We start from the raw sequence: 23,391 nt of genomic DNA on the forward strand, positions 1-23,391 counted from the left end.
TGCCACAACTGTAAATATTGTCAGCTTTAAATTATTTTTCAATGTGTGTCATTAGCTTTTACTTTTAAACTAGTAATATGACATATTAAACAAACCACCATTAAACAGAAATGAGTAGACCTTTTCCTTCCCCACAGTCAGTGAAATCTAATGGGTTGTAGATCCCATGTCAGGTTAACAGATTCCTGGCTATACCACTGGATTCCATAGTAAGGGAGTGACTGTTTCAAAAACCTAACTGTATTTATGATGAGTAATCCACCATTTCTCATTTCAAATTTTCATTGTGTTTTTTAAGTGATAATTTCCAAGTCATGTTGTCCTCAGCACATATCTTCACCCCTGTCAAGTTGATCAAGTTGCTACCATATAAACAGGGGTTTGAGAGTTTCTTAGTTTTCACCCCCCCCCAAGAAGTGAAGCAAACCTGCAGATAGTTGGCATCTGAAAAATTATCTTGATGCTGAAAAGACTATATTAATCCAGCAACATCTGTAGAAAGTACAGATTGTTTCACTTTCTTTTGAAAATTGTTTTGTTTTCACTTTGTTTTGAAAGTTGTCAAAACTGGGAAAAGGGAAAAAAAGTTTTGTACTCTTCCCACCGCACCGCTGTTCTGACTAATAATCTTCTGTAACATTAGCTGAATGTTCCTGATGCAGAAGTACAGAATATGGATAGGATGTGCAGATAGGTTATATTTGAGTTGGCATAAATAATTTCATCACACTTTAGGTAGGACATTGTTTCCTCTCAAATGTTGCCGTTGCGAAAACAGAATTATTATTGTGCGTAGTTTAAGAAGTAAACTTAATTTAAAGAAACACACATAAAAGTTGCTGGTGAACGCAGCAGGCCAGGCAGCACCTCTTCCTAGAGATGCTGCCTGGCCTGCTGCGTTCACTAGCAACTTTTATGTGTGTTGCTTGAATTTCCAGCATCTGCAGAATTCCTGTTGTTTTTGTTTTTAATTTAAAGAAACCTCGAATGCGGGATTTCTGCAGTAGTCGTGCAGTTTCTAGCTCCACATAATGTGCATTGTGTAAAAATGTCGGTGTGGCACTCGCTTCTCCCAAGAGACTTGCCCAGAAGCAAACAAGGCAATTTATTCCACTGATAAACGTCACTCTCATCGCATCACGAATTATTTACAAACAGATATAATCGCTATCATGGAGATCTTTGTAAAAGTTACTGGATAAAAGTGGGAAATCGAACTACCTCTCTGCCTGCAGAAATGGAGGATTTTTAAACTATATTTATTACGTAGGGAAGCAAGTACAAATTAGAACATACCGCATTGAAACTGCAATAGAAGCAGATCATGTGATATCCTTTTAAGATCCACCCAATTTCTGAAAGGTAGATTATTTGATGACTGCACCCAATGAAAATCGTACAAAGAATGATGTCCTTGAAATGAAAAAAAAGGATTGCTTTAGGGAAAATTATGTTCGACGGGATCGAAATAACCGATCATTTTTCGTTAGCGCTATTGATTTATTACAATGACCCAATTTTGAGTTTTTCCCCCGTTCACCTCCCGCCATTATATGTGTCCGTTTGATGCCTGTGATATGTCCCGCCATTTTACAGCATTGCACCGCTGGTCGGCTGCGAGACTGCAGCAATCGGGAGAGCTTGTTGGAAAGCAGCCACAAGGTGTGTCATGCGGCCAGTTTAACTCGTCACTGAGGAAAAGCACATAAATAGCTGCTCTGGGGATTTGCTCAAAGTCCGGTTGTTTGTTTAAACGGCCTTGGTTTCTGAAAGTACACACAAGCCTGTAAACAGGTCATGTATTTGAAAGTGGATTAAAATGAAAAAAAAACAGATTAACAGCAGTCACAGAAATGTTGGTGAAAATATGGTATTTTACTGCCTGCGGTTTTGTAATTACTGATGCAAAAACGTTGATCAGATTAATTCAAAATTGTAAATTTTCTGCGTTTTTCATGTTTGACTGTACAATCACGAATTGTCATACAACATAGCTGTAATTATTTCTAGTAATAGTAAAAGATTTACTGAAACTTAAAATAATTCTATAAAGCTAAAACCAGTACCAATAAAACATGCACAGATTCCACCTTTATCCCCGGTTTTACCTGCCCCGCCCACTGAACTGCTGACATCAGTGTTTTTTTTATTGAGTATGACAACTCTTGAACAACGTAGGTGAGAAACGTTTGGGGTGCAGGGACAAACCCCAGTCATCTGAGGTTTGAAGAACAATTTTTTTCTTTATGCAATGACACCTCCTGGAAATACACGCAATTCTTTTTAATTTAGCGTTTTGGAGTTGCCAGAGGAGTTGGTGGATCGGTAGTATCCCAAAAGAAACCTTTTAGGTATCTTACAACAATCTGTAGGAAATCAACAATTTTATACCACCAGATTGTAAGAGAAACATGTTTTCGTATTGTAATAGTTGAAAATGAGATTATATTATCTCTTGTAATCAAGAAAATGATTAATTTCAAGTGCCAGAGTCAAAGAACGATAATGCCACAGCAGAATCATTATAGGATAGGAGGAAGTCATTTGGCCCCTCATCATTATTGGCCTTTACAAGAACAGTCCGCTTCCCTGCACACTTCACTGTCCTGCAGATTCTTTCCTACAAAACATAACAATTCTAGGCTAAGATTAGGATATTGTAGGAGAGAACTGATGGAAATCTATTTTTTACATTTATACTTTAAAAGTGTAGGTTGTACAAACGTTTGTACATTCTGTTGTATTACTTTTAGCACATTCATTAGTAATAACATTGTTATCTTCAGTTTGCATTTTTTTACAATGTAAAATTTTGAGCATAATCCATTTTCTAAGTTATAAGCTAAGTCTCAATGATATACTCTCGAACAAGTGGAAGCTAGCAATTTAATAAGAAAAAGTGGGGAATGGGGCGAGTGGAATGAAAATCATGACATGGCAATTTAAAGTTTCTTACAAGAATTCTTTAGCTGTTGGACATTATATATTACATTTTAGTTGACTGTAATGAATATTTGCATATTTGAATATTTAATGAATATGGGATGGCACAGTAGCATAGTGGTTAGTGTAAAGCATAAAATTGGGGTTCAACTCACAACGCTGTCTGTAAAGGGTTTTTGTGTTCTCCCTATGACTGCATGGATTTCCTCCCACATTCCAAAGACGTTAGACTTAAGGTAGTAAGTTTTGGGCATGCCATGTTGGCCCTGGAAGCATGGCGACACTTATGGGTTGCCCCCAGCACATCTTGAATTGCATTGATTGTTGACACTGAATAACTCATTTTACTGTATGTTTCACTGTTTCAATGTACATTGTACCAAATAAATCTGATATTTTATCTTTATCTTTATTTATCTTTTTGGGTGGATGGGATAATTTTAACCTGGAAATCAAAAATCTTATTTTATGAATACATTGTTGGAACACTTGAATTTATGTTTCTCAGCAGGTTAAAGCACATTGATGTTTCTCTGTTTAAGAATTTAGCAGGAGCCATTGTTCCCTTTGGAATTTATTTAGTGCAGTTAATCACCAGGATACTGAATGCATATCCTAAAGCATCAATGGATAATTCACTGAGGAATGGAAATATGGCAGTTTATCTGGGACTCTTAAGATTATTAATGGAGTAAGACCGATAAGAAATTGGAGGAACTGGGGACTCTGAGTTTGAAAGTGAGAATAGGAACAAGGAAGAAAAGCTACCAGTGGAATCAGTGATTCATTTCAGTGAATGTTGGAAATATACCTGATTGCTGTTACTGTGCTCTGTTCAAATTTCTGCATCAGACGTAAAATAATCCAAACAGTTAATTTCATTTATGAGGTTTTCTTTACACAGTCTAAATTAGAATCTTATATCGGCTTCGATAGCGAAATATGTATGTTCTCAAATCAACAATATTATGTATTCATTAGTACCATGGTCTGGAATCTGGTGATCAGGTAGAGAATATATGCAAGAAATTGACAGTAATTTAGAATTTACCCCTGTCCTCCATTCTTTGTCCTGTCATACCATATATAAATACTTTCTTCATGATGTTGGCTATATTTTCTGAGAGTGTAGATAGTAGCTGGACAATATAGTTTATATTTTTTTAAAAAATCAAAATTAAATTAGTTGTAGAGTCCTGCAGTACACTATATTCACGCCAGCCATCAAGACAGGCATTAATCCCCCTTTTCCCTCTGACATCTCTATGAACTCTCCTGTCTTATTCTCCTGAATAACAAATTCATGCACCAATCAGCACATCTTTAGCATGTGAGTGGAAGCACAACTGTTGGGGACATGGATTGGGGAGAGATGCTGGTTGCAGGAGAAGAATGATGCAGGGACTATGCAAACTTGACACAAACAACACCTAAGGCCAGGATCAATTGAAGGATCTCTGGAGATGTTAGATGTACTGTGTTATGCATTGGTATTGAATTTAATACAAAGTTGCATTTAATTTTTTTCTAGTTAAAAGCAAAAGTTGAAAATAATGCTGTTTAAATTTTGCAATATTATGTAAAATGTCGATTGTAACTTGTCCTGGCTAGTTTGTGTTTTACATATTTATATATTTTTTCCTCTTTCTTTCAGATATGGCCGTGTGGAAAGTGTTAAAATTCTTCCCAAAAGGGGCTCAGAAGGAGGAGTGGCAGCCTTTGTGGATTTTGTGGACATCAAAAGTGCACAGAAAGCTCATAATTCGGTCAACAAAATGGGGGACCGGGACCTTCGAACGGATTACAATGAGCCTGGCACTATTCCAAGTGCTGCTCGGGGATTAGATGATACCGTTCCTATAGGAACTCGTACTAGAGAGGTTTCAGGGTTCAGGGGAGGTGGTGGGGGGCCAACATATGGACCACCACCATCACTACATGGACGGGAAGGACGTTATGAACGGAGACTTGATGGGTAAGTTCCAAGGTTTCTCTAGGCAGGGTTTTGATAAATAGTGTGAGAAGCAGCAACTCATGTTTAGGTTCCCAGATGGATTTAATGAGGAAATCTATACATTCGTGCCGTTGTTGGATGTGGAAGAGCATTGAAACCAGTAGCAGCTCTGGCCTCTTCGCAGTGGATCTATTCTGCAGCTGGCTGGATGACTACTCCTGGGATAAGTTTGGTTAGTTTGATGGAAGGTTTTTATCAGTTACTATGGAGTTAACCCTCGTAATAAGCTTCCCTTTTCTCCATGGATTGCAAGCAGTTCCCTCTGGATGTATCCCTTCGATTGAGTGGCTATGATATTGCATCCTGGTACAACCAACCTGAGGAATACTATGGAGTTACTAGACCTACTGTTTGAGACAATATTGAAGTGCATTGAAGACTTCCTGCAGTATCATATTGGCTTTGGCTTAAGTGTAAGATATTGATGCACATTCTTTGGATATGAAATATTTCAACGAAGATGTAGTACTCTTTGATCTGCTGCTTTCCTTGAAGGATATTACAGCTAATGATTTTCAACATGAATTTATTTGAAGGAAAACTGAAGAATTGAGAACGTAACACATGCAAGGGTCTACGTATGTACTGTCTATTTTGATTCATGCCAATTGGATCTTATGGATATTTCTGGTCCAATGATTAACTTGTAGAAGCTCTTACACATTTTGGAATTTCACTTTCATGCATAATGGAATGGAGGGTATTATCTCTTCAACATGGGATTATATTCATCTTAAAGTAGTTTTATGGCAGTTTGGATTACCTGGTTTGTGTTTCGTACTCTTCATGATTCTACTTATTGTACCAGTGGACTATCAAACAAGGGAAATCTATTAGTGGATACATTACACTTTTAACTTTCAGATCAAATATGAAAATATTATAAGACGTGGCAACTGACTGCTAGAAAATGGATGTTATGTACCTACTACTAGAAGAATGCTCTGTGCTCTGGGAGTAACGGTTATAGTTAATGTCAACGCGAATTGGGATACATCTATTTACCGTCATACATCAATCTGAACGTACTCCGCATCTCAGAAAGGTCTTGGGGTTTGGGAGTTACTATTAAACTTTGGGAGCTATCTGTTTGAGGCGAATGTACGTAACACTGGCAATGGAAGTTTATCTTTCTTGGGCGTTCAGTTTTCTTGATACAATCCCCAAATCAATGCGGCACTAGCACTATCCGAAGTTGGATTACCCCTTTAAGAGGGGACCAAATTGGGAATGTTTGTACACTTTTCTCTCCCTAGATTTAATTGGGATTTAGGTCGTGTTTACTGCAGTCTAAAAAGGTTGGTATGCCCTGCCATGCGTATCTTAGCCCCTCTCCTAACCCAGTCAACCCTATCTTTCCACTAACTCCAGTAGTCATTAGCAATGCTAAAAATTCAATCAGCACTTAGCCAATAGAATCTCAGTGTCTTGCACCTCTGTTAGCTTCTTTGCCTGTCTTTGTCTTTCATGGATTAGGAAATGTGTTTTTTGTGTGTCAGCTGATGGCAGTAATGCTTTGGAATCAGCTTGCTTCTTTTCATTGCTGAAAGGTCAGTGTAAAATGATTCTGCAGTACATTGTAAGCTCGGTTCTATACCTCGCTGATTAAGTCTACTTGACTCTATGCATAGTTTAGTGGCTTTGCTACTCAGTGTTTTCTGTTTTCTGAATCTGTAGAATGTCAACAAAAAAGTAATTCTGTTATAATATTTTGCATGGAAGAATTCTTAAAATGGGAAGCAATTAAAAAGATATGTTTATAAAGTAACTATGAAGATTATGAATAGAAATATGGAAATTCCAGAATTTAAAATAACTACATATCTGAGTTGTTATATTTTTACTTAGATAAATATGCAAAAAATTAAATAGCCTTTCGTAAATGGCTTCTGCAGTAATGTTTTCCTGACTTTACTATCTGAGAATAGGAAATATAAGCTTAATAATTACTATATTATTAACTGTATTAGGAAATGATGGTTTACTGTGAAGGATAAACATTGAAAGAAAGCATTCAGCTTTTTAATAACTGCTACTGAATATAATGCTTTTGCCAATTTCTTTATTGTTTCTATATATTCACTAGCTAAAAACCAAATGCTTATCTTGCCAGTGTTTAGAGGGAACAATTAGAAGATCTTCATGCTATGTGGGGAATGCATGACTGATTGTCTTTTTCTTCATTCCTCTTCCCATCCTTTCCCCTAACAAAACACAGGGCTTCTGATAACAGGGAGCGTACTTATGATCATAGTGCCTATGGACACCACGATCGTACAACAGCAGGGTTTGATCGCCCCAGACATTATGAACAGGATTACTATAGAGATCCTCGGGATCGAACTATACAGCATGGAGTTTATTATGGGTCAAGAAGTCGAAGTCCAACTCGATTTGAAGCTCATGATCCACGTTATGAACAAAGAGGGAGGGAACAGTTTGCAATTTCAAGTGTAGTACACCGAGATCTCTACAGGGAAGATATTACTCGGGAAGTAAGAGGGAGACGCCAGGAAAAGAATTATCAGCACAGCAGAAGTCGATCCCCACATTCCTCACGGTCAGGAAACCAGTCCCCACAACGACCTAGCCAAGGACGGTCACGGCGATCTCCCAGTGGCAGTGGGTCCCGGAGTAGGTCATCAAGCAGTGATTCAGTCAGCAGCAGCAGTAGTACCAGCAGTGACAGGTAGGTGGAGAGGAGCATACCACAATTAGTTTCCATCAACGCATCCCATTTGCCGCCAGAATAAAGGGAATCATTTGCTCGCTTTCACTAGTCATCAAAAAAGGTGAAGTGTACAAGTTGGTAATTCAACATTATTACATGCTGTTTTATTACAAAGAGTTCTCAAAAATTATTTAAAAGAAAGGAATGTATTTTTTGCACAATCCATCTTTAACAATGTGTATGAAATGCCACCATGATGGAAAAGTAATTTGGTGTTGTTACTAGGATTTCAATGAATATGCAGTGGTAAGAATGTATAACCTACATGCCATTTTTATTAAGGGACATGGTTAACTTTACAATATGTTAGACATGGAAATATATTTTGTGTAGAACACAGAGTTAAATTGATGCTGATGGCACTAGCAATTTGAGATTATGTAGGTCTTTTACCACGTGTGAAAAAATTTTTGGTAACAATACTTATACGTTTGAATGTGGATTTTTGTCACAATGATACTTAGTTTAGGGGGATTTGGTTTAGTTGTGTTTGGTTAGTCTATTCAGATGCTTTGGAATTAGAAAATTATGCCTTTCAGTTTTTCATTTATTGTTTTTTCTTTCAGACATTATATAAAATTACTAGTGGTAGGATAGCAATATTGAATATTTTTAGAGCAGTGAAATCTTTTCTTTCCCCTCAACTTGGTAATCAATGCATATATAATACAAAGTGTTGCTTAGCATATTGTACACCCGTCTGTTTTTTGAGAAGTATTTGGAGCAGAATGATCAAGATACCATGTCAGTTTTTAATAAAAATTTCAGTGAGAAAGTATAACTTGTATATTATTCTGCATTTTTGTGATGTTTTAACATTTCGCTTGATCCCTGCTGACTATGTGGCATCATGGATGTATCAGATCCTACGACTACATAGTGAAAGATTACATTTCCTACTTCCCATTTTAATATGATTACTGTTCAGATTATTTTTAATATTTTACCAGTTGTATTCTGCTGCTTGAAATGGCAAAATGATGTGGTGCATGGGCTCCCAGCTTGAAACATTGACATACAGGAATCATTAGTTAACAAGTTCACTTAGAAAGACAATTCCCTGTCATACCTTAAGCATATCAAAGGTTTGTAACTTGCATTGTTGGTACTGCATGGTTTAATTTGCATAGCTATTATATGATAACTCAAATGTTTCTAATAGAATAGATTAAATCTAGGGGTTGGTGCAGTGACAGTAGAGTTAACAGGTAATTAAGATTTGTAGAATAGGTTGCATTCCTCAATGTAATCTTTCCAATGTGTTTTATGTTTTTAAAATGGTCAGTGCTGATTTGTGCATTATACATAAGCCAACCCCAAGCTTACTTAGTCTTTTTAGCATATCCTGCTTTCTCATCCTTAGATGTTTAGCTTGCTTTTCTATTTTCTTAGTTTGGATCTATTATTGACTATTTAGTTACGTTCCTTAATTTTAGATATTTCTCATGCAGAGGTATATAGTTTACATTTGCTCCAATAAATCCCTTCATACTTTTTCAAGACCCCGTTTGGTCATTTCTGAAATGTTTATTAAAGAGAAAATAGTTCCACCTTTGGTTCAAGTATTATTCTTGTTGCACTTATGCAATGCCATTGATAATTCAGAAGTATATATAGTACTTCAACTGAGATCTATCCAAGGTCAAACACAAGTTTAATGTCACTATTGTACTTTTTAAATTTATTTCTTACAGTGCTTTGATTGCAGTAAATGTGTAGCCTTTATGTTCCTCATGCCAAATTGTACAAATCTTGTTTACCCATTTTAAAATCCATTTACTATTCACACTGTAGTTTTACAAGTTACTTTCCAGTAATCAGCATTGATGTTGATTAGTATTGTGATTATTAAATTGTATTTCCAAGTTATTATGGAAGTGCATTAACAGTGGTGACTCCAATACCATTTGCTTTGACGCATCATTTTTCCAATTTCCACCAATTTCAATAATTTTTTTAACTCATAAGTTTTCAGTTCAGTTGCTAGCTTACTATGAATTCTGTTTACCTTGTGCTACCTTAGTTATTATGCTAATATGCTTCAAACGTAGAATATGAAATATACCTACCTTAGGACTTTTATCCAATGTCTATAAGTTCTACCAAGAATATTCAAGAATGACCTAAGCTTTTGAAATCTGTGCAAAATTGCTTTTTAAGATTTTTTTTGGCCACATAGTTCGGTAAAATTTCCACTGATCCAGAACCCGTTGGTGCGAATAAATAAAATATCTAGAGACTTGTATGGTGAACACTCTTTTTCTAATGTTTGCTGCTGTCAAATGAAAGATCCAAGTAAATTCCCTGTGTCCAGCAGCTTTGATATGATTGGGCTGACAGAACAGCTCATCTCATTTAAAGAATTTTGGAGTCAGAATATTGGGAGGTGGTCTTTAGGTCATTTTAGTGAGGTGCTAAATTGTCACCTATGAATAAGAATTAAAGACAAAGTGAAATAACCCAAACATTAGAAACATTTTAAAATCTCATATATTTTAAGATATTTGTCATATCGGGAAATTGCAATGCATGTAGAAATTTGCTGTAATTATAATAGTTTAGTCATAATTCATTGTAATCTCATGTAACTGAGTTTGAGATGTTGTAGTGAGGCTGGTTTGCAGAAAGCCTAAATTTAAGTCAGTTCAGGTAATTCTCGATAGTGTTGGAGCAGACTGAAAACTGCAGTTACAAAGGAGCACTGCATTACTGGCAGCAAGTTTGGGACTTTTATTAAATTGTACATGTGTGAAAATTTAAAAATTCCTATTGGTTGCATCGAATTGTTAAAGTGCATTATACAGGTAGTTGTGATGCCATTAATAACCACAAAATCTAAGTTATTATCATCTTATCTTTATTTTGCACGTTACTGTTGAGCTTCTGATTCAGTTTTCCCATTTGAGTATTGCAGAGCATTATCTGTTTGCATTCCTCTTGACACCTTTTTTCCAAATGGAATTTTATAAATTGTGCAGCTTCTGTTAATTCCTGAATTTGGAACGATGAGATATAGCATCTTCAGAAGCGTATGCCCTTTTTAAGTCTAGGGAAGTACAGCAACTGTGTGTAAAATATGTTAACTTGATTCCTTCTGAGTAAATTTCTGAATAACCTTTGGTTATGAGTAGATGTTTGTTTAAAGACCCATCCGTTTTACTATCTGTCGCAGCTTTTCAAGTGCTTTTAGGAAATACTTCCTTATGGTAATATACTGAGTATATATTTTGATGCTTTGTATAGGTCTGTAAGTACATTGATGTGTGTAAATACAATTTGCTCTGAACAAATGAGAATTTTGTGGTGGTGTTGAAATCAGTTTGTTCCTTTACAGAGGTATAAGATAGGTAAAAGTTAATGGCACTGAGATTCTCTTGAAATATGAAACTAAATCATGTTTCTTTATTGTATAAATATCAGACATTTGTACATTTCTACCAGATAATCTGAGCTCTTAGAGTGAGCTGTGATGCATAACACAACATATGGATTTTGTTGGGAAGGACATTGTCAGCTGCCACTAGTCCTAGGGTTATATTTCGCTGCGCTGTGTCATATTTATTGGATAACTGTTTAATCAACTCACTTCCTAAGCAAGTTCACCATAGGTTCAAGATTCAAAGTCTTTAACATTAGCCACCACCATACCAACCTGAAGCCCTGCTACCATTCCTCCTAACCATCCCAATTGGGAAAAAACTAGTCTTACATAAATGATATTGTATTAGGTAGCTAAATTGTTTTAGCTGCTGAGCCTTTGCACTGAAAATATCCAATAAATCCTTTATCAACTAAGAATTGGAATTTGGAATAATAAAATAACAGGTAATATCTATTGCTAATATAATATAACCATTACATATTTATGATATTACATTTGTGACTCAACATCATTTTATTGTCAAGTAAACAATGTGTGAATTTTCAAACAAGTACTCTCGCTGTTTTCCATTATAGATGGCATTCTGTAACTTACTGCTCTTGATTCATGTGTATATGAGCAATGGAAATGGTTTAGTTAATTGCTGCTATTCTGGCTAATCCTCAGAATGCGGAGTAGGAAATTCATAGCAGAAAAAATAGCATTGAATCTCCAGTATTAACCAAATAAAGAATATGTTAAAATGTTCGACATTACACACGTTTGGATGTGCTTAGATTTTGGCTTTGCAGTGTAAAGTCATTTAAATAAATTATTTTTGCAAATCCAAGTGACATTGCATTTAAAAAATCTTATGTGAGAGTTTGTTAAATTTTGACTTAATACATGCCTAATGGAGAAAAAAGTCTTGTGAATTCTGAGCCAAAAGAAGAGATATTAGTCAATGAGCAAAATGCTGCATATCCTAGAACACATTTCTAGAAATGGTTAGTAGATTAGACAGCATCAGTGGGAACAGAAAGGTTAATGGCCCCAGTTATAACCATGATGATATACTTTATGGAGGTACTGTACACAGAGCCCAAATGCATCTGCAGTACTGAATTTTAAGAAAGCTCATTGAAGTGTATGGTTTGCAGATTTAACTGTGGAATTACTTACTAGAATTGTACAGTTCAGTCATTTTACTTAGAGATGCAGCACAGTAACAGGCCCTTCTGGTTCAGTGATCCCTTGCTGCCCAATTATATCTATGTAACCAATTATTCTCATAACCTATATGTTTTTTGATAGGTAGGACGAAACCAGAGCACCTGGAAGAGACCCACATGGTCATGGGGAAATCATACAAATTCCTTACAGATAGTGATGGAATCAGATCCATGTCTTTCGTTGGTGCTGTAATAGTGTTAGTCTAACCACTATGCTACCATGCCACCCATTTATTTGTAAAGTTGCAGAGCATTGTAAATATCTAGTCATATAAAAGGGATAAAATTCTTTAGTTTATTTGGTATTGGCTTTTTTCTTGCTCCTGTTCACTTAACAGGGAATGAGTTCAGTTTTGGTCACCAAGATGATAAGAGGCATAGATAGAGGTGTATAAGGTTATGAGAGATATAGGAAACAGCCAGTACCTTTTTCCCAGGGGGGCAATGACCAATGCCATGTGGCATCTGTTTAAGGTGAGTGGAGGAAAATAGAGGGGATGTCAGAGGTAGTTTGTTTTTAAACACAAGAGTTGTAAGTGCCTTGAACACACTGTTGGGGTGGTAGTAGAGGTGGATACAATCGGGTAGGTACATGGACGAAAGAAAAATGGAGGGTTGTGGGCTGTATGGGAGGGAAGGATAAGATTGTTCATGGAGCAGGCTTATATAGTTAAGCTCAACATGTGGGCTGAAGAGCTCATATTGTTCCTATGAACAATATTCCCACTACATTATGTAAGCAATATAATTAATAGAACAGAGAACAGTACAGCACACTAAAAATAAACTAATCTAAGCATTTGTGGTACAAGTTAAATACATGATTTGTGCTTAAATAGAATGCAATACTTAGTAGGTTGGGCAGCAGGCATGGAGAGAGAAACAAATGTCTCAAGTCATTAGCCTTTCATTGAAGTTGGGAAAAGTTAGTGGTGAAGTATATTTTAAGTTGCAAAAATGTTGGCAGCAGAAGGAAGAAATGAGGGAATATCTATGATAGGGTGGAGGCAGAGTGATTAAATGATTGAAAGTGAAGGTCGGTAATAAAGGCATTATGCTAGTACCCACTGAGAACCTTTAGAGCATTAAGTCATTATAGAGCTCTTGGTCTTCCAGTGCGAACACTTACTGGTACTTATTTACACAAAAAAATGCATTTATTCAGACTGTATCTTACTATGATGGGAATCTGGTGTGAACCCTTGCCCTCCCTCAGTACATATCTAACAATGAAATTGTCATGGTGAGGAGACTGCCAGTGAGGTCTGCTTTTGGGTGGGCATGGTAAATGGTGTACCTGTCAAGCACTGAGATATTAGGCTCAGGGCTGCACTTTGATTGGCACTGTGAATACAGACCATTGCTTGGGACTGGCAGCACTTTCTCCATGTGTTTACTGGCTGCCTGTTTCATACAGTTTCCCTCTTTGCCACCAGTTGAACGTGATTGAAGCTGCCATCTGGCTTTCACTTTTGTTTTCCTCCATTGATCATCTGAGCCCAGAGGAGGGAGATAGTGTTTTCCATCAAGTTAAAAAGAGATGAGAGAGCCAGCGCATGGAGTAGCTGCTGTCAATTACAAAGCAATGGTTGTAACTGCTGGCCAGAAAGCAACTCTGAGCCCCATGTCTCGATGCTGAGTGACCACATTGGCCACCTTAGTTTGCTCAACACCAGCCCTCACAGGCAGGTTCTGTATAAGTCAGTGATGTGTTTTGTGCAAGTATACTAGCACAGAAATGCACAGCAACAAGATTAGAAGTTCATGCCGGGTTCCTTGTACAGGATCGTGGGACATGCTGCATCTCTCTCTATTTGATGCTGTAATGACACCTCTTATATCATTGATTTTAGGAATGTAATCTGGGTTTGCATCAGTACCAGTATAATAAATAGCAGAAAGTATCAGGAGATATAAATAGGAGATGATGATTATGAAATTACCAGGAAAAAAAGAGATGGGTGAAAAATCACTTAATGCTAGGGTTCTACAAAAATTGGAATTGCTGGCTACCTCAAATTGCTGAAAGCATTGTCTATTCCAAAATGCCTTAATGTACCTATTAGAAAATGAGGGATATTCCTTGAGCTTGATATTGAGCTTTGCTGCAAGGGGCTGAAGGCAGGTTAAGACGGATTAGATAATTAATGTGGCACACAGCTGGAAGCTCTAGGTCTCACTTGCAGATAGAACAGAAATGTTTTGCAAATCTGATATGCACTATAGCAAGAAGTAGTAAAAAGATTTGAGCTCTTTAATGACGTAGATTTTATCTCCTTTTTAAATGAATGAACAGATAAAATATTTGGGAACTGGATTGGCTTATTGGTTTTGATTCAGTAAAATGTATATTTTTCATAAAGTAGTTCAAAGCAATGCATTTTCTGGCTACACCTTTCCTACGTAGTTAACATGATGCATCAATAAGATATCCAAAATTAGAAGAGAAAATTTGATTTTTTAGTGTACCATTAATTAGCTAATTTTTGGTGTCTATATATATGAATATATTCATTATATTTATTGTCTCTGTGGCAAGTGTATGCAGATAGTGACTTAGGAGATATTGGACCTGGATATGATGCTCTTAATGATGCAATAAACAATCTAGCATTCATGGTTAGAAGTATCTAAGGAATTGTTGAAGTGCTGGAAAGAAACCTGAAAAGGAGGTAATTCAGAATTGTAATAAGTTAAGGGAACTACATGTATAGAAAATCTAATTTTGATGATTTATTTTCATGAAGGGATTCTACTGCCTTAACTTGAGTAGTATCAAGCTTTTCAAGAGTTGCAGTTATCTAGACGTGTGAATAGTATTCTATTTGATTCCTTATGTACCTTATAGACCATAAGACACAGAAGCAGAATTAGGCCATTTAGCCCTTTTGGGTCTGCTCCATCTTTCCATCTGTGCTGATTTAATATCCCTCTCTATTGCATTCTCCTGCCTTATCCCTGTAAATAAGACCATAAGACATAGGAGCGGAATTAGACTATTCTTCATTTCAAAGGTAGAAGGTGAGTTACAGGGGATCCCCTGCCAATCTGCTCTTGTAGCATTGTATACAGTCGTCCCTCGGTATCCACGGGGGATTGGTTCCAGGACCCCCCGCGGATGCTCAAGTCCATTATATAAAATGGCGTAGTATTTGTATGTAACCTATGCACATCCTCCCATATACTTTAAATCCTCTCTAGATTACTTATAATGCCTAATACAATGTAAATAGTTGTTAAACTGTATTGTTTCGGGAATAATGACAAGTAAAAAAGAGACTGTACATGTTCAGTGCAGTCGCAACTATCGTAGCTCTTCTGGGAATGCTGATGCTGCTTCTGCATCAGCTGATGCCGATTCTCCCGTGATCTTTAAGTTCTTGAGGCTGTCGCATTTTACATAGCTAGCCAGCCATCCCTTACTAGCCTTAAACTCTTTCCTCTCATTCACAACACAAGTAGCAAACGAACAAGATGCGAGGTGAACAATGCTCAAACAACGAGTGCTGGAGAGAGACTGAGGATCTGTGAAATGGCAGGAGGCTACAGCAGGGTGTGCCTACACATCACTTCATTCGTGTGGATTCAGCGTAGTGCTTGGCACGCGGCAAATACAAGTTTTGCTTTTTGGAACTTCCTGGAATTTTTTTTCCGAATATTTTCGATCTGCGGTTGGTTGAATCCGCGGATGCGGAACCCGCAGATACGGAGGGACGACTGTACAAATATCCAGTTCAGCTTGAGTAGTGTTTTTACTCCCTCTAAGCCACAAGGATATTGACAGCAGGAGATTCAGTAAACATTGTTGGTTCTTTGACTTGCTACTGCTTTTGGCAGTGGTCAGTGCCTGATGTGCCTGGTGACTTGCCACATCAACCCTTGCCTGAATGACGTCCAAAACTGGTTGCCTGCAGACACAGAGTGCTTCAGTATTAGACAAGCTGTGAAAATTGAATATTTTGGAGTCATCTGAAAACATTTACATTTCTAACCTTGTGATGGAGGAAATGTCATCAATGAAGCAGTTCAAGAAGATTGGGGCTGAGGACACTACTCTGAAATGACGACCTAGCACTGAGAACATACAACATTAAACAAAACAATTATTTTTGGTTTGGCTTAAATATTAATTATGTAGATTAATGTAGACCAGCTATTGGAGAGTTTACTTCTTGAGTCTTATAACTTTTACTATGGCTTCTCAGTGCCACTTTTGATCAAAAATTGCTTTGGCATCAAGGGCAGTCATTGTTTCAATCTCTCTGGAACCTACCTCATGAAATTTGGAGCCAATTGGTAGAATTGGTGAGTGGGTTATTGGTTATTAACTGTTGTAAAAGACACTTTCCACATCTTTAGTTGAAAGTAAAATGACTTGGCTGTGGTTATTCCATTTGGGTTTGTTGAGTCTTTTGTGGATGTGGCAGCCCCATTCTCATTACCTAGAACATTTTCTGTATTGTATTGTTGGTGTCTGTGATACGGCTGTAGTGGAACAGTACATCTGGTTAGAGCTGTGTCTATATTAGTGTGCACACGTTCAAAACTACTGGAATATTGCTTGGTTCTATCGACCTTATTTTGTGACATAGTGGTAAAAATATAATTCTGTTAGTAAAGGCATATTTTATATAAACTGACAGCATCATGGGTTTAGCATCAAAACATTTGACTTTTATTAAAATAATTTATATATAGATGTATGAAAATTACTTCTGAATTCCTAATGCCTAATCAATTTAGCTGGCTTACTGCTTTGTTATTCATCAGATATTCTCATCTGTATGTAACATGAGGGGAAAACTTTGTTAATTTTGTACTGTGATGTAGTTTGCTATTATAGCATGGCATTGTGATTAGAATGTGGTCAGATTACATTATTTATGGAAATATTAAGACAGTGGCAGTATAACTCATTACTTGTGGTTTGTACGGGTCAAAATAACATTTACAGCAAGACTGAAATGCTCTGGGTCTTATAGTTAAGGTACAAGCAATTAAAAATCACTTGGATAACTGCCATAGAGATGTCACATAGCATAAGGAGATGTAAATAGAAACAAAAGTGTAACAAGCTACTTTTTGTGTGATCTTTGCTTTAAATTGCAAAACTGGAGATTGCTTGGATCTTAAAAGTAAAAACTGGGACTGGTAATAACGTTGAAAAGCATATTCCCTGATTGAATCTGAAATTGGTAATATTCAGGGTTGGGTGCATGGGAGGAGCAGAAATAGGCAAAAGTTTATTTACTAATCCATGACACTGAAAGATTAACAAAACTCAGAATGATGGGAAACTACAGAAAGGAAAGATCCTCATCCTCTTTGTGACATCATGAGCTAAAGACTTCCTTTCAGCCAATCCCAGTATTGTTTTCTCCGATGTGTATATTCCACTAACACCCAAGGCACTGTTTTAGAGCAGTGATCGTTACAGTTGTATGGCAAGTACATAAAGAACAAATTTCACAGATTTTGATGCCATCTTCAAAGTATTCAATGGCCAGTAATTCACCTTATTAATAATTTTGTTGATTTTATTTATGCATTCTGGAAAAAATTGCCTTTTGCTTACATTCTGAGTCATCATTGACTCATGTGGTGAACAACATTTATAAAAGATTCCTAGCTGTTACTCTGTTGAATTGAAAGAGTTTGTGGGGAGACAGATAACAGAGACTTGCTTAAGTTATATAAAGATTTTAAATTAAATTTGTTGGTTATCATTGTTTAAATTAACTTTTATAGTACTTCCATTAGTTCATATTTTGAATTAAAGTAGCTTTAGATGTTATACTTTCTGTATGTTCTTGCTCTTTCAAGAAACTGTGCAATTGTATCGTAATGTCTCTGTGCAGTGAATATTATACACCATTCATTGCAGTGAAAATTAGTGTCACAACATTGAGCCATCTAGCAAAAATATTATATCAAAATCTCTGTATTAATTTACTTTAGCATCATTTTCTTCAATGGAAGTCGTTCCAGTATCTTCAATTACCTTTGCCCGTAAGTGTATTTTAGACAACAGTTTCATTCTGTTGAATAACTTCGTTATCAACAGAAGATAGGAAAACACTCAGACCAGACAGCATTTATGAAAGGAGAAAAAGAAATTAATGCACTGTACTCTCAGATCTGTATCATCTGCAGTAATTTTATGAAGTCTCAGTGGCTTGGTATCTCCTGTAATTGATTACCTAAATATTTCGTGATTTTTAACTGACCTATTCATTGTTTTTTTCCAAATGTATCAATAATGTGGAAACTCATCTGTTTACATTTTAAAAGGATCAAAATAAAATTGACTAATTAAGTGACTTTATCTACTTTCCATGGAAGAGTTTGAACTCAGAAATTTATCTTTTCGTTCTACTATTTACTTTCTACTATGAGTCTGCATTTACATTACTAGTTCTTGCCTAAAATATGTTACTTCACATCAAATTGTATTTATCACTTTGCTTTCACTAATTTATTTGTCTCCCTGTGCTGCAGTTGTTTGTCACTTGGAACTTTGATATTATTTTCTAATCCATATCTAATTCTAATTGATACTTCTAAAATCCAAAAACCTTTTGCTTTCTGTCTTCGGAAGGTTTTGTGGACAAATTACTTTATTTTTATCCATTTTTTGAATTTCAGTAACGAATCCCCTGTAAGAAATCTTATTAGATGCTTTCTAAAAATGTATAATTTTGTAGTGTAGCACCTTCTATTTATCTAGCCAGGAACAACTTTAAACATGATTTGAATTTGTTAAAAGTAACATGACTTTTTGAAATCCACGCTGCCTGATCTTGATAAACTTTTGTATTCCTAAACACATTCATTTTTATCCCCATATATGGATTTCAGAAATTTGCCTACAGCAAGAAATTGCATCTGTGTTTACTTGATTTGTCAATCTCTCCTTTCTTGAAACTACTTTCATGGCTATATTTTATTTAATCATAGTCATAGAAAGTACAGCACAGAAACAGACCCTTCGCCCAGCTAGTCCATGCCAAACCATTTAAGCTGCCTAGTCCCATCGACTTGCACCCGCTCCATAGCCCTCCATACCACTACTATCCATGTACCTATCCAAACTTCTCTTAAATATTGAAATCGGGCTTGCCATTCACCATTTGCACTGACAGCTTGTTCCACACTCTCACCATCCTCTCTGAGTGAAGTTTCCTCTTGTGCCCATTAAACTTTTCACCTTTCACTCTTAACACATGACCACTAGTCATCGTCTCACCCAACTTCGGGAAAAAGCCTGCTTGCATTTACCCTATCTATACCCCTCATAATTTTGTATACCTTTATCAGATCTCCCTTTTATATTCCAAGGAATAAAGTCCTAACCTATTCAATATTTCCTTGTATTGTTACTCAGGTCTTTCAGTCCTGGCAACATCCTTGTAAATTTTCTTTGCACTGTTTCAATCTTACTTACATGTTTACTGTACGTGGGTGACCAAAACTGCACACAATACTCCAAATTAGGCCTCACCAACATCTTATACAACTTCAACATAACGTCCTATTTCCTGTACTCAGTACTTTGACTTATGAAAGCCAATGTGCCAAAAGCTTTATTACGACACTGTGAACCTATATTCCCAGATCCCTTTGTTCCACCACACTCCTTGCATGTCCTACCATTCACTGTATAAGACCTACACCAGTTGGTCCTGCTGAAGTGCAACATCTTGCACTTGTCTGCATTAAATTCCATCTGCCAGTTTTCCAGTTGGTCCAGATGCACCTGCAAGCTGATAATCTTCCTTGCTGTCCACTGCACCTCTAAATCTTGGTGTCATCTGAAAACTACTGTCAGGTTAATCACATTATTATCTAGATCATTGATATAGATGACAAACAACAATGGACCCAGCACTGATCTCTGTGGCACTCTATTAGTCGCAGACCTTCAATCAGAGAGGCAACCATCTACTACCACTCTCAGGTATCTCCCACAAAGCCGATGTCTGATCCAATTTACTGTCTCATCTAAAACGTCAAGCAATTGAATGTTCCTCACCAACCTCTCATACGGGACCTTGTCAAATCTCTGCTAAAGCTCTTGTAGACAACATCCACAGCCTAGCCTTCATCAACATTCCTGGTAGCTTCCTTGAAAAACTATATAAGATTGGTTAGACATGACCTACCGCTCCCAAAGCCATGTGGACTATCCCTAATCAGTCCCTGTCTATCCAGATACTCATATATCTGGTCTCTTAGAATGCTTTCCAACAACTTTCGCACAACTGATGTCAGACTATCCGACTCATAAATCCCTGGTTTATTTTTTAGAGCTTTTCTTAAACAGCGGAACAACATTAGCTATCCTCCTATTCTCTGGTACCTCACCTGTCACTAAGGATGTTTCAAATATCTCTGGTTAGGGCTCCTGCAATTTCTGCACTTGCCTCCCACAGAGCACCTTGTCAGACTCTGGAGATTTGTTCACCGTAATTTACCTCACTACTATAGACTCTGTGTCCATCTCCTGAGTAAGTACAGATGCAAAGAATCCATTTAAGACCCCACCCCCCCCATCTCTTTTAGCTTCATGTATACATTACTGTTCTTATCTTCCAGAGGACCAATTTTTTCCCCCTTCCAGTCCTTTTGCTCTTAACATATCTGTAGAATCCCTTAGGATTCTCCTTTACCTTGTCTGCTAGGGCAACCTCATGCCTTCTTTTAGCCCTCATGATTTATTTCTTAAGTGTTCTCTTACATGTCTTATACTCCATTTTTTCCTACCTGCCCGTACCTGCTATTCACCTCCTTTTTTTTTCCCTTAACCAGAGCCTCAATATCTCTTGAAAACCAAAGTTCCTTATTCATACTGGAAAAAATGGTTTAACTACATAACACCTCATTGGCCTGCTTTTATTCTCACAAGTCAATGAATATGTTGTACAAAAAAATCACTCCCTACTCTGTACATAGTTTTCTTCTTTCGATTGTTCTTTCTTTCCTCTCCTTTCTATGTGTATACCTCAGATAAATATTATGTGGAGATTTGTGACAAATATGATTATATGATTTATATGTACAGTATCCAAAATACATCTTATGGAAATGTTTGATGATGAAATTCAATAAAAAAATAAATTACAAAAAAAAGAAAACCGAAGTTCCTAAGCCTGTTATCTTTACCTTTTATTCTGACAGGTGCATACAAGCTTTGTACTCTCAAAATTTCACTTTTGAAGGCCTCCTACTTACTAAGTACACATTTGCTAGAAAATAGCCTGTCCAGATCCTTTCTAATGCCATCAAGACTGACCTTTTTTCCAATTTAGAATCTCAACCCATAGACCACGCCTATATTTTTCCATATTTACATTGAAACTAATAGTATTATGATCACTAGATGCAAAGTGTTCCCCTATACAAACTTCTGTCACTTGCCCTGTCTCATTCCCTAATAGCAGATCAAGTATTGTGCACACTCTCATTGGGACTTCTACCTACTGATGAAGGAAACTTTCCTGAACACATTTGACGAACTAATCCTGTCTAGTCTTTTTACAGTATGGGAGCCCCAGTCAATATGTGGAAAGTTAAAATCACCTACTATAACAACATTATGTTTCTTGCAGCAGTCCGTGATCTCTCTACAAATTTGTTCCTCTAAATCTTGCAAACTGTTGGGTGGTCTGTAGTACAGCTCCATTAATGTGGTCATACCTTTCTTATTTCTCAGTTCCACCCATAAAGCCTCACTAGACAAGTTCTTCAGTCTGTCCTAACTGATCACTGCTGTGACATTTTCCCTTACTCGTAATGCCAACCCTCCCCCTTTAATCTCTCCCGCTCTGTTGCGTTTCAAACAATGGAACCCTACTGAGTTGCCAGTCTGCTTCTCCTGCAACCAAGTCTACAGCATCATAATTCCATGTGTTGATCTGTACCCTGAGCTCATCTGCCTTTCCTACAATACTTCTTGTATTAAAATATATGCAGCTCAGAACATTAGTTATACCACGCTCAACCTTTTGATTCCTGACTTTGTCTGAGGCCTTATCAATATTTCCTTGAAGTAATATGACTGAATAAGCACTGATTGCCTTCTGTATATGTACCAAATGTTTGTGTGCAAATGTGATTCTACCAACTGTTATTACTTAAATGGTTGTTAGAAATGGAAGTATAGTGATGTGCATGAAAGCTGCAGTGTTACTCAGTGTAGCAGATGCATACAATTTGGATCAACTTCTTATGCCTAGAAAATCAAACATCTGAATTCGTTTCTTTGTAACTAGTAGGAGTAGTATGTATAATTTGACTTTAGGAAAAGGTGAAAGTCTCAGATGATTCAGTAAGTCTTCACCTGATGTGTATTTTTATTTATTAGATGAGTGGGCTTATAAATTGGGATTTATAATTAGCAAGGCGTTATGGAAAAAGGTTTCATAGCAAAGACAATATACTCCTGGAGTTATTTTCCAGAATTTGAATTATGTAGCCATTGTAAATGCCATGTAAACAATAATGTGTTTATTTTCTGTGGTCTTTCCATGGTTAGTATTCCTGTGGAAAAACTGCCTACTAAAATGTGTGTTTGTTAGCTACATTTTTTAAAATGGGAGTTTAGCTTGTTTATTGTAGTTTTAACAAGGAAATCATTGTAAAATAATAAGAGGCCTTATGTAAAAATGCAAAGATAAGGCAAATGTAAGGCTGGTGATTTTTAACTTTCATTTTGGAATGAGCAGGGTTAAGGGAATTATAACAGGTCAGTTGTGATCTCATTAAACGAGAGAACAGGCTTTAGTTGTTAATTGCAAATTCATGTTCTTAAGTTGCCATATAAAGCCAGATCTCCTAAAATTTTTATTCTAAAGTTTGGCTGTCCCTATCTCATTCTTTTAGGGTCAGTTGGACACAACAGGAACCCCCAACACCAATAACAGAAGACAAGTTTACCTGTTTTGGTGGTGTTGGTTGAAGGATATATTGGGGAGAACATCTAAAGAATTCTTTTTTTGAATTGTTGCACCTACCTCAACAGGTAGGTGGGGCCTCAGTTTAATATTTCATCTGTCAGAAAGCATTTGAACCAAATGCAGAACTTCTTCAGTACCTTTTGACAAGGAACTAA

At 36.7% G+C, this 23,391-nt stretch overlaps 1 protein-coding gene across 1 annotated transcript in view; it reads left to right on the plus strand.

The window, feature by feature from the left end:
• spen (spen family transcriptional repressor) overlaps window positions 1–23,391 on the plus strand; it is an 88,218-nt gene that overhangs the window by 7,767 nt on the left and 57,060 nt on the right. Inside the window, exons 2-3 of the mRNA XM_063033291.1 lie at window positions 4,598–4,918; window positions 7,176–7,646. Coding sequence (XP_062889361.1) covers window positions 4,598–4,918; window positions 7,176–7,646 — 792 coding nt within the window. The remainder of the gene's footprint in view (window positions 1–4,597; window positions 4,919–7,175; window positions 7,647–23,391) is intronic.

This window comes from Mobula hypostoma, chromosome 25, assembly GCF_963921235.1.
Source record: "Mobula hypostoma chromosome 25, sMobHyp1.1, whole genome shotgun sequence".
Taxonomy (NCBI): Eukaryota; Metazoa; Chordata; class Chondrichthyes; order Myliobatiformes; family Myliobatidae; genus Mobula; species Mobula hypostoma.